The sequence below is a fragment of the Mangifera indica genome, chromosome 19 (assembly GCF_011075055.1).
Source record: "Mangifera indica cultivar Alphonso chromosome 19, CATAS_Mindica_2.1, whole genome shotgun sequence".
Taxonomy (NCBI): Eukaryota; Viridiplantae; Streptophyta; class Magnoliopsida; order Sapindales; family Anacardiaceae; genus Mangifera; species Mangifera indica.
Genome location: NC_058155.1, coordinates 11,142,510 through 11,161,260, shown reverse-complemented (window position 1 = coordinate 11,161,260; position 18,751 = coordinate 11,142,510). Strand labels below are relative to the sequence as shown.

At 32.6% G+C, this 18,751-nt stretch overlaps 1 protein-coding gene and 1 long non-coding RNA gene across 2 annotated transcripts; both read right to left on the bottom strand.

The window, feature by feature from the left end:
- Positions 1-1,680: 1,680 nt before the first annotated feature.
- On the bottom strand, positions 1,681-2,968 carry LOC123202582. The gene is made up of 2 exons (XR_006499018.1): positions 2,695-2,968; positions 1,681-2,466 (listed from the first exon to the last, which is right to left on the bottom strand). It is a non-coding gene; the product is annotated as an uncharacterized LOC123202582 (long non-coding RNA).
- Positions 2,969-5,373: 2,405 nt separating this feature from the next.
- LOC123202580 (heat stress transcription factor B-4-like) lies at positions 5,374-7,140 on the bottom strand. Its single transcript, XM_044618523.1, has 2 exons — positions 6,636-7,140; positions 5,374-6,522 (listed from the first exon to the last, which is right to left on the bottom strand). The coding sequence occupies exons 1-2, from the start codon at positions 6,882-6,884 to the stop codon at positions 5,710-5,712; spliced, it is 1,062 nt and encodes a 353-aa protein (XP_044474458.1). The 5' UTR covers positions 6,885-7,140; the 3' UTR covers positions 5,374-5,709.
- Between the last annotated feature and the right edge of the window lie 11,611 nt (positions 7,141-18,751).

The window sequence follows — 18,751 nt, the reverse complement described above, 5'->3', positions numbered from 1 at the left end:
ATATATTTCTATTATCTTAAGATTTTGATGGGAAATTGTGGTCATTCGTTCTGGCCCACACCAACTCAGCTCATAATGATAAGATGCAGACATTAGTAAGGAGACATCTAGGGTTCTTCTCAAGGGTGTTAAAGGTCGACGACGCCATTTGAAGAGGACAAAGTTATTATAATTTTGCCATTTTGGTTCCAGACAACGGTTATTAATTGCCCTGGAGGCTGGAGTCCAGCAATTCAATTTTTTTATTCGCGCCAAGCACAGACCAAGAGGATAAGTTATTAGAGACGATTACGAAAAAAAAAACTGATAATGAAGTTCAGAAATTCAGGATCATATGATGCAGTAAACCAGCTTAGTTTTTACAATGTTTTTCTTCTTTTTGCTGAAATGATTGATGATTGAAATAAACAAAGAAGGAAACAAGTGTTATATTGTAGGTGTTGCTGGCTCTCTCTACTCTTCAACACTAATCCAAATCACTGAAAACTCCTTACCACCCTGATTTCAAACCAACTTTCCAGATTGATCACGAGAAAGTACTTCTCTCTCTCACACCCACATTAAAATATTACAGATGATGAGAATATTTTAATCAAGTAAGAAGACATGAATAAAGGGACGATGTTCTCTGGAATCTCTGCAGAAGAGATTGAATTAGATAAAAAGAATCCAAAGGTAGAGATCTTGGTGTTGGATTGAGCTTTTTACTTGGTATTATCACAGTTGCACCACCTTATCTTCTCTTCCCCACATCCCATTAATTAATTTATAATGTTTATCTATATTATTATAATTATTCCTATCAAACAAACGTGTCTATTTTAGATTAATTCTTGCTTCTCCTCCTTTCCTTCTCACCGTCCCTTCCTCATTGGGAACTGCAAGACAAAGCACACGCCGAGAGAAGATGACACTCTAGGAAGGAAGGAAAGGCGTGTAGGAGTAGAATTTGATTGAGCTGACTAATATTTTTTGTTATTTTGGCTTTGATGAGTTCCTGTTGGCGTCATCTCGTCTCATAATCATCGTCATCGTGACTGGTTTTATTGCTTAGAGGGAAAATATATTGGGCTCTACGCCCTACTTTTTTAGCAACATGTTCGCCATTGACGTTGCTGTCCCTTACTGTAATCAATGAAGCTGTATTCGAAAATTAACGTCACTGTAGAACATGCTATTACAAATTCAATTATATTTATTAGGTGGTGGTTTGTGCAGTGTATGCAGATCAATAGGATCTCAAATTCAAACACCACCCACCCACCGTCCTGGTATGAGAAAAAACAATTCCTAATTGGAATTCATGCAATTGTTTTTCTTACCATTCAATTAATCATATAATCTGAAATATTATTTCATCAATAAACTGTAAATTAAAATTTTGAATTCAAATTATAAATCTGAATCACAAATTTAAATTAAACTATTTTCATTTAAACCAAATGAAGATTATCCTTAATTTTAGCTTAATAAATTTAAGATGAATTATTTTTATTTAAATCAGATTCAATCTAAAGAGTATTCCCACTCAACTAGTTTAATTCCTACCCACCCCATTATTTGATGCAGGCAGCCACCGACAAAAGAAACTCATTCTAGAAGGCACCCTTAATATCACAGAATGATTTTAGTGATATTTTGGAAAATTTAGTCGCCATTTTGTCAAGTATTTCACACATAGGCCGTCAACAAAATCCTTCATTATACAATTACGCCACCATATTTAAATTACATTTTTGCACCCCCTCAGACAACAAAATACAAAGGCGATATAGGACAAGTTAATCGTAGTTTCTAAAACAATGGAAATCCTTCATAATTCCAAAGGGACTTAAGATAATTACTTTAAGAACTTAACATATTCTCTTTGCCCAATAGGTAGAACATTTTTACAATAAGAAAAAAAAAGAGTCAAAGGTTAGAGGTGCATCATATCATATAAGACACAACAGTAGACAGTGTTAGGTTGATTCTAGTGTAATCTATTTTGCTTAGGAGTCAAATTATGCTTAACCTATCATCTAATGGAGCAAGGTGACCCATTAGCATGACAAGACCTATAATACAACCGAAAACCCTTTGGATCATGTTTTTGTAGACCCTTAACAAGTTGGATCGCATTTTATATATATTTCTAAAAAAATTTTAATTATTTTTAATGGGATGTAGTCTGCATACCTTGCCCCAAAGCCTCCAAGACAACCTGTAATTTGGGGACCTGGTCGGACCCTCCTGCCATGTCTAGACCAGATACTATACAGGAGGCTGCTGTACAAAGAGAACCGTGTCTAAGGCAAGATTTCATTTGGTGCCTCCCACTTCATCTCCATCTAAAAGTTCATTAACACAGAATTCATTCAGGTTGTCATACATTTTCTTCCACTGCTGAACCGTTAGCAAGGACCTTCCACATTCATGCTTCAGCCTCTCCACCTCCATTTTCGCTGCGGCAGAAGAACCTTGTCTCTGGAGAAAAGACACAGAATAAAAGCAATTCATCTGCAGGACTAACATAGTAACATGAGTAATGCCATATATTCATCTGCAGGACTAACATGAGAGATGGAAAATTTACTATTACTATGGGAAGCTAAGCACAGAATAATATAAAAGTAAACAATAATTTAACCAAGATCAAATCCAGGATAATAAAAGAGGATAAAGCACATCCTTAAAATATAGGCAATGGAAAACCTGTAATTCCTCTATATGCTCATCAATTATTCCAGGACTCTTGTATAAGCCATCTCGAGGAATATTGCAAGCAGTGGGGAGACAAATTACAGTCTTATTGTTCAGATCTTCCAAGGGAGGCGATTATAGTGACCCATCCCTTCTTGAGGAAGCATTTGCACTTGAGAATGTTTCTAAACTAACATAGTGAGGTCGTCTAACAAGAAGAATATTGTTCACGGCCCACAGCAACAAATCTTTGGTGACAAACAAATACGTAGTATGAGAAAATTTTACGCACCCATGTAAAGAAAAGGAAAGATCCCCCAATGAAATCCTACAACCTCCTTTCAAGTTACATTATCGTAAACATCATTAATATAAAATCATCTCAACTTCCCTATTATGGTGACTAACAAAGTTGATTTTGACATTACAGGTCTAGATATATGAGATGATCGTGTAATCTAGAAGAATTGAGATCATTATCAACTATATCCGGAATATGCAAATGGAAGATAAAAAAACACACCAAAATGGAATGATGTCAAGATAATATTCAATGAGTACCTTGTAAATGACTTTCCAAATATGATTATATCTCTTTGTTTCAACATCAACAATGGCAGATCCAAGAGGGTAATGGAGGGTCACCTGACCCCTTGATTTTTAAACATTTGTAATTATCCCTTTTAAGTATGAAAGATGAGATTTTACTACTCTTTTAGATTTAAAAAATTATTAGTTTAACATATTAAAAATATCAAAATAATCTCTAAAATTTTTACATTAATCTTTCTTAGATTTCATCATTTCTTAATTAACTTCTTATATTTTTAATTTTACACATTTAGCCATTTTATATTGTATCTCTAAGTCTGTCACTGAACATCAACATTATATTTATAACTTATGTTAATGTGAAGTTTATCCTAACTTGACTAGAAAAAAGAGCTCTTCAGCATTTTGACATCATAAAATTTATGAGAATAATTGACGCTCCCTCGCACGTATAGTATCTACAACAATAGAGCGTTCAACATATTTATATATGGTGATTTGCTATATTTATTGAATAATATTATATATATTTAATTTTGAATATTTATGTAATATATCATTATATGATTTGATAACAAATAATTCATATACTACCAAATCAATAGCCAATGACAAGTTTATAGGTCTAAAATAGACAGAGGCAATGCATGAAGAAAGGCTTCCTGGCCCAATTAAACAGCCCATAAATAGACTTGTTATAAGTGCACTTCGAACTCAGCTTTTACACATTTATTAAATGTATCATGCTCCAAACTAGGCTGCTAATTTCTTAGACATGATTATTATAACAAATCTTTATGTCGAATTTTTCTCAATAATAATTCAAAGAACGATGCATGTGTAAGTTCGAGGCCCAAGAAAGGCCCAGTGACATGTTATGACTAATGGTAGATAAAGTGGAAAGACAAGAGGGGGATCGTCAATAAAGTGGTATTCAAGAAGCTACTAAACGAAGCAAGTAAACATGTTTTTGGCAATAAAAATAGACCCTTTCACTTTTGTGGTCCAATACGGCTGTTAAGCAAAATCGCCTCCCTTAAAGCATCTTTCCCCGATGATCCGTATCCACTTTTAACACCAAAAATCATCCACTTTCTCTCATCTGCTTTGGAGACGTATCCTTCTACTACGCCACACGTGCACTATGGACTCACGTGACAGCCTCAAAAAGACAAACCCTAGGGTTTTTTTTAATCCTTTAATAATAAAACTATTTCTTTCGTCATTTCACACGACAAAGATATTCTAGTATATAAAATATTCCAGCTTTGAATATCTGTATGGTCTATGGAGTCTTAGTTGCCACTCTAGACAGACTTAAATAGACATTTCCAAGCTTGCTTTGGCCTCTGTTGCGCACACCGGAGGAGTTAATGATATAAACAACAGGAGTCCAGAAAGGTAAAAACAAAGAAACCCAGTAAAAATGGCTAGTCAAATTAACTTTATGGGAAACTTTACTTGTGTAGGGATGTTGGACAAAGTGAGCAGCAAAAGAGATGGGGTTTTGAGGACATTATTTATCTACCAGTCAAGGCCCTTTCTCTCTCTTTCTGGTTATCGTCTGGAAGAAGGAAAGAAAACTTGGAATTAGGGAAAAAATAAAAAGAAGGGAGAGGGATCCAAAGAGAGTTTTGAAAAATGTTGATCAGATACTTAAAGTAGGAAAAGTCAAGGTTTCTGCTTCTCTCAGAAGAAGAAGTATAGAAGCCTTGATAGATACATTTCAACCCACATTTTTCGTCTCTTCTCTATTATTTCGCCTTCATCGAATTGCCCACCTTTTTTTATGGCATTTTCTTGGCTTTATTTTTCTAAAATCTGAAGGTTTGTATTTGCTTTTTTATTTTTCAAAAGAATTATGTTTCATCTTGAAAAGACCGTTCGTAAATTTGTTACAGTTGTACGTATCAATGTATTATTCATTAATGGGAGTAATCAGAGAATGCCCTAGAGACATTGTCCAGGAACCTGCTAAAGCCTGAAACCCTTCTCAGATTTTCTTATGTTAATGGAACTGAAAGAGATAAGCCATGAAGAAAATTAACACAAACTCTCTCTCCTGCATTAATGTAACTGAAACATATCGACATCAAAATCATGAAGAAAGGAAAAGTAGATGCAGATGTAGAACAAATCTGAACAATAGCAATAAATTGCACCAATGAAATATATAGCTCATCAGAAAGAGTAAGATGGTGTTGGTGAATTAATCTATAAATTTGCTTTTGATCTTCACTCTAACCAAAACCCACTTGCATTCATGGCTGCGGGGAACAAAGATAATACCGACATAAAGTTATATACATAGTCACAAACACCCACGCGCACGCACACACATGTTTCATCAACACTATCATCAGATATTCAGACTCAAGAAGAGGAGAACAAAGACAACTCATACTAGCAAAATGAACCCAAAAAAGAAGAAGAAGAAGCAGCTACTAACAATATTCTTTAATGGATTTAAAGAAACTAACATGTGGAAGGAGGCATGAGATTCAACCCTAAATCATCCTTTTCTAAAACCAGACGAGCCTTGTTGGTCTCCATATTTCCTGGATTAGAAGCACACTCAGTGTGCAATCTTTTCCTGGATTGTAGATGTACACCAAACAGCTTCATTTTACAGCTGTGGTTGTTGGGTTCTTCAAGAAAGGTCAAAGAACTTTGTGATGTAGTACTAAGAGAGTTCAAAACATGAGACTGAGGACCTTGTTTAGGGTTAGTAGGATAATACCCAAGAAGTTGGTTTAATGGCTTTTGCACTAGTGTAGCATTAGTAGCAATAGGAGTAGCTGATGGTGTGTTGCAAACAAGTAAAGAAGAAGGGTAAATATTACTAGGAGTAACTGGCTTCACATGGTTTTGCACAAAGTAGATAATGTCATTGTAAAGCTTTCTCATGTGTGCGAGCTCAGACATTAGCATATTATTACTTCTTCTCAGTCTTTCATTATCCTCAGACAAGGCTATAACTGAGCTACTATAGCCACTACCCCCGCCAATTATTGAAACTCCAGTGCCTCCACTTGGCGAAGCAAGCGGTGGTGAGTCACACCAGTTGGCTTGCTCATCTGAGTCAGATGGTGAGATACTGACTCGGCTTGGGAAAGGAAAGAGACTCGGAGCATTCATCAGTGGAGAATGTGTTTGCTGGTGATGATTTATAGCAACTTGCGGCTGAGCAGTTTTTCTTCTATGGATCTCACACAGTAAGTGCTTTTCTCCTTTCTTGAAGAACTCATTCGCAAACTCCCATCTGTCCGGCACAATCTTTCTAAAACCCTACTTTCAACAAAAACCCAAAACACGAACAAAATCAAAATCAGTAATTTTTGTTAAGAACATCACCTAAAAAGGAGATCTTTAAAGAGAAGAATTAACTGCTGGTAACATACATAAGTGTTAAGCTGTCTGACAAAACTAGAGAAATTGTTGTGCTTGAAGTAGTTAGGTAGAAGATCACGAGCGAACTCAGGCGGACGCCAAACGACGAAGGTAGTGTCATCTTCACCCCAAGAGACTATGTGGTCAGTAGTGGGATCATCAACAAGTTGGTACGTTTTGGTGAGAAATGGCGCTGGTACTGATTTATGTGAGTCAAGTGACAGTAAAATTCCTTCACAATTATCTAACAAAATCGCCATTGAAGGATAAAAGATAGTAACTTTGGGTGTTTCAGAGAGAAAAATTCAGAGAGAATAAAGAGAGAGAGGCTTTGTGAAAGAAATAGTGGGGTTTCTTGCAGTCTCCCAGTGGATAAAAATGTTGGATAGAGAGGTGAAGTACTGTGTAGAGGGTTAACTTTTTTTTTTTGAAATAAATTATTTATGCGGTGTGATGTATATAAAAAATGTTTTGGCTCCTCGGTTATGTAGCGAGAGAGAATAAGTGTCTGTGTGTCTAGGAGTGTGAAATAAGGGGCCTTCAAGACAAACCCGTGACTTCTCTTTCTCTCTCTGACAACGGATCCCGCTCACACCCACTTAAAAGTCAGGCAAAGAAGGACGGTGTAGCTGGCTTTCCTTAAGGACTGATTCAATTTCCTTGTCCCACCCAAGGTTTTGTTTTAGAACTTCTCCACCTATTAAATGTATGAATTATAATTTCTCACCCAGAACCTCTCTCTCAAGACAAAAGAATTCTAACATTGTGTCGAAAGTATAACTTTAACTATTTTACTTTTCAAAGTTATTATATTACCTCTAATTAACTAAATTTTAAAATAGTTTTTTGCATATTAAATCTTTTATTAACATTATTTTTTTCTCTTATCACTTTCACTTTCTTGTTTTTTATTGTCAGAAATATATATTAGGTCTATAAGTATTTATATCAAAATTCATATTACACAAAACTAATTAGTTTATGTTAAGGTTCAATTCATACACTTATAGATCACTCACTTTACTTAATTTTATTAGATATGAGATTCTCAATCTTTTTATTTAAGTCTTCAATACCTTCGCTCAAATGTAACCACCATAGGTTATTAGACCTGTCGCTTGGCTTAATCGATTTTTGACTAGGTACATTATTATTTGTATCCATAAATATTTAAGAGTGTTAAACTTGTTATTTGGTTTGTGCTCTAATTTCATATCAGAAATATATATTGGACATATAAATGTGAAGATCTAAACTTATATTACACAAAATCAATTAGTTTATATGAAAGTTCAATTCACACACTTATATATCAATTACTTTACTCAATTTTATTAGATACAAGACTCTTTTTTTTTTATTTGAGTCTCTAATAGTTATTGATTGTTTTAGTGGGTTTGGTTCAGGTGAGTAGCAATTCTAATGGGTTCAGGTTTGAATAGATAACGATTATGACAACTAAGGTTTTCAAATATAAATTAGTTGAATTACAAGTTTTTAAATTTGTAAAAAAATCAAATTATCATTTTACTTTAGCGATGGTTTTGGTTTATTTCCACTTGGGTGGCAATCCAGGTGTGCATAGTTTTTTTTTTTTTTTTTTTACCTTTGTAAAATTAGTTTTATTAATGAAATTATATTTGGGCTTAAAAAAAGTTGATTTATGCATTTAGAGTGTCAAAGCGTTTCAAGGCTAAACCTTGGGTGGGAACATGTGATTCACTCTTTTTAAATTTATAATGCCACCCCCTCTCTCATCTGTTTCTACTTCTCAGTCAACTCAACACTTTGATTGATTCTTGTCAAATATATATATATATATGTATGTATCCTGTCTTATCATTTTACACGTACGGTTTATGGTTTATTTTGATGATTCAAGTTTGGTTTTTCCATCATCAATCCGAGTGAAAATGTTATGAGCAATTAATCATTCATAAATTTGTTAGACAGAAAGAACAAGCCAAAAATAAATAAATAAATAAATAAAGAGGGGTGAGATGGTTTCATTTCACTACTTGCCTTCACGTAAAACGAGTGCAATCTTTTCCATTTTGTATGTTTCCGTTTGTTGTTTAACAACACCAACCCATCATCACGCTATCCAATTCCGAATCCCCATCATTTTCTACTATGGCAGCAGATATAAGGTAAAGGATACATCGAACTATGTGATGGGATTTTAAAGCTGTTGTTTGGTGACGACATTTCTTCTTCTTCTACTGCTTCTCTTCTATTTCCACAGGTTCCTTCCACCTTTCCTCACATAATATTCCAAACTTCAACATCATCATAAATCTCTCTTCCTTCTGCCCTGTCCTGCCCACTAACACTACCTTTTCTGACTGACTTACAATTGTATATAGACTCTGAAGACCCTTTGGCCCGCCTGCTATATAGCTTTGAGCCTCTAACTTTGGCTCGGCTCATATCTTTTGCCTACTTGTCTCAGGTGATTGAATTATTAGACTCCAAAAGTTTCCATGAATAACTGATACTAATATTTCACCTTTTTCTTTCTTCCTTGTAATACCCCAAGAAAAGAAATTTGTTTATATTATTTTATTATCTCTCTCTTTTCCAAATGAATTTTCCATGTCTATAAGATCAAACAATGACATCTACAATAATCAGCCCGATCTCTCCCTGGTTTTGAGGCAACAAGTGTCTCAATTTCAACAAGACTGCTGAAAAACACTGGGAGTTTTAGTGGGTTCTGGGGGATCCTATAAAAGTGAGAAATGTATCATTTTTGTGGTGAGTAAGGAACAGTAAGTGTAGGGACATTAACAGCTTCAAAGTGAAACAATAGGAAAATGATGACTAATTATTTCACTTAGATACTCAACTGATTATTTTGAATCATGTCTATGATTCTCATTATTGGTTAAAACTCAACCAATTGTCCCCACCTCTATACTTCCTCTAATTTTTTTTCCTGATTCTTTAAATATTTAAAAAGCTATCTTAAATCTTGTTTCATTTGGCAATTATTTCCCCACCGAAATGGGTCGAACCCCTCATGGATAACATCCAAAAAGTAAAAGAGAATAAAAAAGAGAGATTAGAAAGAAGGGATACATAAAATCTACACTAAATTCATTTCATTATTCATAATTCAGATTTGACCCCATAAGTGTGTTAGAATTTTAAGTATTTGATATGAGGCTTGGATTTTATATACAAGATATAAGATTTTGATCTCAAGTATAACGTATAAAATTTAGATCTCACATTAAAAAATATAAACTTCTAGTGTAATTTCGATCTGAATTTAGAATCTTTGACCCTCCTTAATGATAACAAGGAGAGAATTCTTTGATAGAAAAGGGAACTGGGACAAAAAAAATTCTCATAATTGGGGATGCGCCAGGGACGAGGATACATATATCTCTTCCTTACCCTGTCCCCGTCCCTGTGCCCATCCCCATCCCCATCCCCATCCCCATCCCCATCTCTATCTTCCTTCTTTATATTATATATCTGTTTAAAATATTAATATATTTTTATAGTTTTAGATTATTTATGTTTTTTAAATTTATTTATATATTTGTTGTCATTTAAAAATAGTTAATCAATGATATTTGTGACATTTGAAATATTGAATTAATTTTAATTTTATTATTTAATATATTTTATATTGTGTTTAGAAGATATAAGAAGAAGATTTTTTTTGTAGGTACGAAAAAAAGATTTTTTCTTATAGGGACATGAAGGAGATGTCAAAGAATCTTTATCATCCCCATAAGGGATGGGAAGATATATCTATGTAAGGGGACAGAGAAGAGGATTGATATCCCCTCACCGTTGCTATCCCTACTCAACAACCTAGATTTTGAAATAGGCTTTTTCCAAAGTTTATATAATTTGATATGAGAGTATCATCACATCTCCTATTGCATTTGAAAAATACTCATTATGTGGGAAAAAAAAATTAAAATCTCTAATTTATGCTACATCCATCCTTTTTATATAAAAATTTAAATGTTTTCATGTGATTCTTCATTCCAATGCTACATCAATCCGTTGTAGACATTGTTCTGATAATTAATTGTTCCAGATTCCAAAGTGATTCTTAAATATTCAATAAGCCAAAACTTAACAAGTACCCACATTGATAATTATACAGCCTGAAAAAGAAATAATTAAGAAGAGTGTTAGCATGTGATATCGAGTATTTTCTTTTTAGTTTATAAACAGAAGAGAATAAGGAAATGCTAACTAGCCATAGTGTGAGTGAGAATAAGACCTTTTAAAACTTAATATACCCTTTTCTCTTATTAATTTCTTAATATTAATTCCCCTCCACCATGCATATTCCTGCACTCTGTACAGTTGCAGCGTCTGACATGGAAACAGTTTTTTTATCTTTGATGGTTCTGTGTATAACCTTCTCGTGAATCTTCTTCAGGCTATTTCCTTGACATTATCTTTATTAACACCTCTCTATTCCTTCAGGTTTTTATTCATGTTACATGCATATCTGTGGAAGGTTTCCCATCTGTAACTCTCTCTACTCTAAACATCAATCTAGCTTGATGCTTCCGAATTCCAAAACATATAGGTGTTCCCCGGCCCACAGGTTATATATATATCATACATATAACTTTCACTGTCATATAATTATTTACAGATCATAAGCTCATCAATGGAGAATCAAACACAAACACAAACACAACACATATGAAGTACTGGGTCATTCTTGATTTGTATATATCTAGAAAAAATAATGGCAGCTTAATTAGATTAACCTTACAGTCTATGCAGTCATAATTAGTACATAAATGGTGGGTCTGTGTGGCAGATGGATATGGGACCTATCTCATTGATGAAGATTTCATTTATGTGCAAGTAAAAAGAAGCCTATATAATTTGAATAGTTGGTAATTTTTATGTATCATTTTTGTTTGCATCAGACATTCATGAAAGATGGGGCCATTTCAAAGTTTGGAAATATATAAGAGAGCATAGCTATTTTCCACACTTTTTTTTTTCTTCTAAAAATGACATTTTCCATCCTTTTTATTTTATACATTAATTTTACTGGGTTAAAAGGTATTTTCATTACTAGACAAAATTATATTATAATTAATATTAATTACACACCTAAAATTTAATCTTTTGATTTTTCTCTCTCTCCTCCATTTTCCTTTCTTGCCCATCTTACTCCCATTTTTTACGAACATTTCCACATCTTACTCCCAAGTTAAATGGTCAATCTAATAGATCTTATCGATCGGCAACTAGGTTGAACAACTACAATCTCAACTTTATTAACACCAGAGGTGTACTAATAAGTGAACCCATAAAACCCATTATCTTTTTTAACAAAATCAACATTAAAAACTAGTAAAAAGATTTTTCCTGGCAAGCTTTTATAGCTTTGATCAAAGATGTTTGAGTCATCTCCAAACTTCACAAATCTATACCTTAAAACTGCAATGAGAGGAAAGTGACAAGAAATGTAATGATAAAGCTAAACCCAAGGGTTAATTTGAATGGTTAAAAGAAAAAACTCCTTATAAAAAGTTAAAGTTAAAGTTCAACTAACTTATTTACTTAAATTGAAAAAATTTAAAACTAATTAATTTATGATCGAATAACGAGACCATATAAAATAAAATCTTGATATATTTAATTCAGTAGTAATAGATTCGATCATTATGTCCTAGAAAAAGAGTCAATTTCTAGCAATATTCCTCTTTTTTTTTTTTTTTACCTTAAAATTTAGCTAAATTTTCAAATAAATCTTTTTAAAATGTGGGAAATACCATTTTTAAAGTCTAAGGTGGGAGACATGTCTTTCGAAAAAAAAAAAAGAGAGAGAAGGGAAAATAGTTCCTCTTCACAAACTATATATAAAACCGAAAAATAAAAACAAAATAAAAAGTGATATTTTCATTTTACAAGTTGTCAGCAACTTAGACAGATGACAGATCCTCCCGAGCCCACCACCAAAATCACCTCAACTCACACACAGGAACAATCTCTTACTAAACTATTACCCCTCACACGTTGAGTTGAGGAGCCAAGAAGATTCTATTCTAATTTCTAAAACGCAGTGAAAGTGAACCCCACAACCCTCTTCACCTCACATGACCACCGCCGATTCCTTTCAAATATTGTATTTCCTAGAAAATTTTCCATTAATCAATACCTAAAATTATATTATGTTTACAGAATGAGAATTTCAATGAAAGACAGCTTAAAACACAGAGCAAATACGGATAAAACCTTACATTAAAAAGTTGATGACTGGTAATAAGCTCAATATATTATATTGTGAGAACTTCTCTTTATCTCTGTAATATATATTTATAAAGTGAAAAAGAATCAAAATCTGTATAATACATGACAAGCTGCAAGGTTCTTTCTTCTGTCTCTTCTTGCACTCTCTTTTGTCTGTTTCACTGCCTCTTCCCCCACCATGGCGAGCAATGCAACCATATCTTGTAAGTTTTAAAATCTTTAATGAATTCTTTATATATTAGTTCAAATGGAACTACTAGGGCAGAAGGCTATGTTTGTGACTGAGAGAGATGCTGAAAAAATTATATATAAGAAAATCGGTAAGGGGGTCACGAGGGGAGATGGATCCCACGGGAAAATGGCACACTGATATAAATGGAAAAGACAAGATGCTCGTTTGTCTTTCTAGTGCACCTATGTTTTGTTCCCAGAAGCTTTGTCCTTTGTGTTCTGTCCGACTGACATCCATGTCCTTCTAGATCACAATCCTTCGCCCTTCAATGAGGTACTGGTACTAACCCATCCTACTTGATAGTGGATTTTAAATTTTAGGAGCACCCTGTTCTTTTCGCCCATCATATAACTCAACCATGATTTGTTAGAAAATTTGTGAAAGTGTACATTCATTAATTATGATTTTATATTAATAAAATTGCAGAATTAAGTAGTCCAATAATAATTTAAATATAAACTTTAGTGATTAATGAAGATAAATTTAATATATTTAAAGATTATAATTAAGATAAATAATATAAATGTGAATGTTAAAGTTTATTAAATTTTTTATGAGATATAACAATTTACTATATATTATTTAGGGCTCTATTCTAAAAATAATATAGTATAGTTCTAATCATTAAAAGTTATCATTCTGACAGATTTAAAAATAGAACGATAAATTATTTTAATATAAATAATTTTAAAAGTATTACAATATCAAAATATATAATGTTCTAAATATTCTTATAAACTAACAAAATTTAAATTCAATATTTTATAATTTATCCATAAAACCTTTGAATTAAGATTACACAATTTAATTTAGTTTATGAAGAATGAATCTTCCATATTTTTAACTCACTTTTTCTTCCCATTGAAGAAAATTACTTGTGTTGATTACTTAAATGCAATTATCAATTGTTTTTAATTATTCTTCACAAAATCCAAGAATGTTCAAGTATTAAAAGTATGGTCCATCCATCAATCATGTTTTCCAATAGCAAGAAAATGACTTAACTAACAAGTATTATGTATTCCTTTATTTCCTCTTCGTCAAAGTAAGTATAGATAATTGGGTGATTGATTAAACAGAAAGGAATCAATTAATAATGGAGGGGTTTGTTAATTTTCCATGCAGAAAAGTTCCATTCCTTCATAAAAGAAGATAAAAAGCGGCTTCTACTAAGACTGGCTAATCTCCTCAACATGGGTCCAAAAGGGTATTCCATATATATCAGAAGAAATGGACTTTCATGGCCTATTGCTACTTATAATAAATATAAAAATTAACAAAGGATAAAAAAAAAAGCTCATTTTAACTCACTTTGGAGAGATACATAAAAAGGAGAGAGCAACAATAGATATCTTTCCTACGTTATCTTTCTTCCTTTCTTGCTTCTTTTCTTTTCTACTTTCCCTCTTTCTTTCTTTCATTCTTTCTTAAAGATATAAATTCAACTTCTGAAAGGAAAAGAATCTACTATATAAACGTGTGAAACTTTATCATGTATAAAAATAGTTTTTTTTTCACTTAAATGAAGTATTTTTTTACATATATAATTAGCAGGAAAAAGTAATGGAAACAAAGCCAGAATGTCAAGGAAAAAAGAAGAAGCAATGGTGGATTTGTGTATTAGGCTAGAAGAGGGGAACAAAAAGGCTGTAGAATCACATGCACATCACAATCTTTTTCTTCTTCCTCTTCTCTTCTTTTCATACTGTGGCTGATGAACGTTAAAGAAAAGTTATTTTTGAAAGAAAAAAAAATAAAAGGGGCCACAATTCAAGGCTGCTGTTAATACTACTACTCCTCAATCCAAGGGATTCCCTTGTGATGATCACCTCCATTTGGGTCCCTCCATCATCTTCTTCATCATTTCATGCAGATATACCAAGACCCACCTAGCTCTTACGTCCATTACTATCAAAGCAAAGTATTCTTAAAGTAACCATTCCAATAATTCATCCTTTAAAATTGTTCATCGAAATTCGTCATAAATTATTTGTTATTGATAATCCACCGGATGCTCTCGGTCATCGATCCATTCTGGGGAACTGCAGCTCTATATCTTCAAATCATTTCCAGTGTTGGGTCGATCCGGACTGTCCAGTTTCAATGTTTTCATATATACATAAAATATATATTTATATATTTTCCTTGAATAATCATGGAAATATAATTGCCACCTAGTTATCCACTAAGAAAACCACCCTTTCGCGCGGCCAATCATGTCAAGCAAAAAGCTTTATGTACAGATCATTAAATCAACGATCATAACTGACTCTCCATTGATGAAAATGATGTTATCTCTTGGTGCACTATTTGATTTTTACACGCGCTTGTTTTGTTTGGTGAATTGCGATGATCGGTCCATGGTTTTTCTTTTTTTTTTTAAAATGGACCCTGCTGTGTACTTAACATATACACATATAAAGAAGGAAGGTCGGACATGAACAGAGAAGTAATCAAGGATGTACAGTTCATCCTAGGACCGCAACTGTTGCCAAAAGTGAAGCCGGTGGAACAGTTATGTGTAAAATATGACAAGAATAGATATCTAATACAATATATAAAATTGACTGAGATCTAACAATGTTATTTATAATTATTTTGAATATATAAATAAATATATATTTTAAATATATTAATATATAATTAAATATTATTTTATATTTTTAAATAAATTAAAAATCTATCTATCTTAACAATACGAAAAGATTTTTAAATTGATAATTGTTCTTTATTTATATTATCTTATTTATCATCTAAGTGATAGTTTTTTAAATCGGCAAATATATATTTATAATATTTATATTAAATATTAATGATAAAAAAAGAATTTTAAAGGTATAAATTTGCCATTTTATCGAACCAAAGCTCTACCATTCTGGGCAACACAGTTGCTGTTTGGCCGAAGTTTGAAAGCAGATGCTTTTATGATTAAATTACTCTCAACAGTACCAAGCTATGAGATTTCCACAGTTATTGAAAGCTGCACATATGCAAAACTCTGAAATAGTTTTTTTTTTTCTAAATTTTTTACACAAAAAAGGGGTACTAAAAATTTTTATTTTAAATGTTACAGGATATATACAGTAGCATGGGCTGTTCATTAGTAAGAAAGACTTGGGGAACTTTTTCCTGGAAAATAAATTCCTGGAAACTAAAGCATTATGTACTGAGCAACAGGTTGTCATGCATTTATCAAAAATATCAATGACATAAAGGATTCAGCGCAGAGATTGCCATCAATATAATTTCTTTAGGGAACATGCTAAAAAAAAGGCACTATTAAATTCAACAACTTAATCATATACTTAACCTTACCCACAAATCAATCTTTCTTTTTCAACCCTAGTTTCATTCAAAGGAGCATCTCACAGTATAACCAAATATTAAACTATATATACATGCTGTTAAAGCAAAATAAAATATCTAAAGGGAACTAATTCTAAGACTGCACATGCCAGAAATATTTATGCAAACATACACACAGACATATGAGCATTTTATCATAGAAAATATGGTAAAGACAATCCCTTAAGCTATGCAATACAAATATTAGCTTTGGGGTCCCCTCACAACTGAGTAAATAAGATGTGTGCAGCAAAAGATACATGTTCAGTTTAAAATGGAATAACTTTGATAGTATACTGATGCAAGAACACTGAGAAGGAGTACCATAAAAATGATTCACAGATGTACAACTGATAATGAAGAAGGCAAAAGAGATACAAAGTGGAGATAAGCCAATAGAGATTCATAACAAATATACCCCACAAAGAGAAAAGAAGAAATACAGCTTTATAGGGAATATGGAGGATTATTTGAGCCCTATAATTAACAATTTCATAAATACATATATATATATGTATATGTATGTATGTATGTATGTATGTGAGGGATGATTGGTTTTATATAAGATAAAAAGGAAAAGGAAAAGTAAAGGGACATGACAGGACTGAGATCGGCTGGGGTTAGCGGTGGAAGTGGAAGTAGAGGTGGAATAATGAATAAAAACAATAAAAATAATAATAGATGGCAGATAGTTACAATCATGGAAGAAGCATATTCACTTTCCTCTTTGTCATCACTTTCTAAGGCATGATTAGAAAAAAGTTTATCAATCTTCTCTCCTACTCAAAGAAAAGCAATCTCTTCCTTCCACTTCTCTTTTCTCCTACCCCTAAAACACAACTTGCTTCCCAAGCTTTCTACTACACTACATATCTTCATCATTAACAATGATAATACGCTGTTAATCTCAATCAGCCTATCTTCATGCAGCTTGCTTCTAGAGTCAATTTCTGCAACAGGCTCACGGGCTTTTAACAGTAGCTAATAATTAAGAAGATATGACAAACTGATCACAACGGTTGTTCAACTGCCAACATGGTTGATCAACAACTTGATCCTAACGAATCCATTTCGTTCCAAGGTACTAGATCTGACCAATAATTGAACAATTAAGTTCTATTCATGATGAAATTATAAAAGTTACAGTGTGGATATCTCTGGGGGTAAAAATTTCTTTTGCCTAGTTTCAGGATGCAGTCAAACAATTGTTTAATAATGAGAGCGACGAGATTAATCTACATCAAAATTTTTTTTCAAGATCCTTGCTTATATAGACCTCTATAAAAGAAAGAAGTGATTACTTTTATATCACCAGATTTCTGTGTGTAGACACAGAACTAAGATCCAAGAATTTAAATACATTTTATTTTCATAAATAGTTGACGTCCTAACAAAGATTTTAGTGTGAGATACAAGTTGATTTTCTACGTTCTGCCTAAAACAGTAAGCCCAGTTTAATTCCATCGCCGAATCTCTAAACCAATAGGCAGACAACTCATTAATCACGTCTAACATGTTTGTAATGATAAGAGATTTTGAATTACATATAAAATAGGGCCTAACAATCCACAAACAAGCATCGTGGGCTCCCTTTATCCTCCTATTTGCATATCATAAATGATATACACAAACAAACTTAAATCATTACATCAACCGCTCAAATCTAAACCAATGACCAAAACTCTTTCAATCCGCTATTACATCAACTACAACCAGAAGTTGGTCCGTTTTGTTAAACAAGAAACCACCAAATATTTAATCTATAAATACAGTTAAAATATATATAATATTATTACTATCCAACACAGATATGAATGTACAAAACAGACATACACTATTTTACTTTCACCTGAATTCCCCCATCACACAGTACCGATCAAATAGTTTAAAATACAGGTCAATACAAACTGAACCGAACCCAAATATCTCCAAGTTCGAACGTGACTTGAATGAAAATTAATTTGACTTGAATTGGATAAGTCAAAATTAAATATAACTCAAATTTAATTTTTGAATTCTCAACTCAAATTCATGATTTGAGTTTGGAGTTATTAACAAATGATGTTATTTTATCCATTAAGGGATAAAATAATATCTTTTTGATAATTATTTGATATAATTTAAATCGAGCTATAAACAAAATTCGAATTGAATTGAACCATTCTCAAATCACCAGCTAAATTGAGTCAAACTCTTTTTAACTCAAATTTGGCTCGGTTATAAAAACATGCCAACCCTCTTGACAGAAATTTAACTCGAATTTGAACTAAAAAAATTCAAACCAAACAAGCTTTCAAAATC

Bases quoted from the DNA above. Each gene is read 5' to 3' on its own strand.
- LOC123202580 (XM_044618523.1), bottom strand. From the start codon at position 6,884: ATGGCGATTTTGTTAGATAATTGTGAAGGAATTTTACTGTCACTTGAC. The intron at 6,523-6,635 runs GTATGTTACCAG...TGTTGAAAGTAG, and splicing joins TCAGACAGCTTAACACTTAT to GGTTTTAGAAAGATTGTGCC.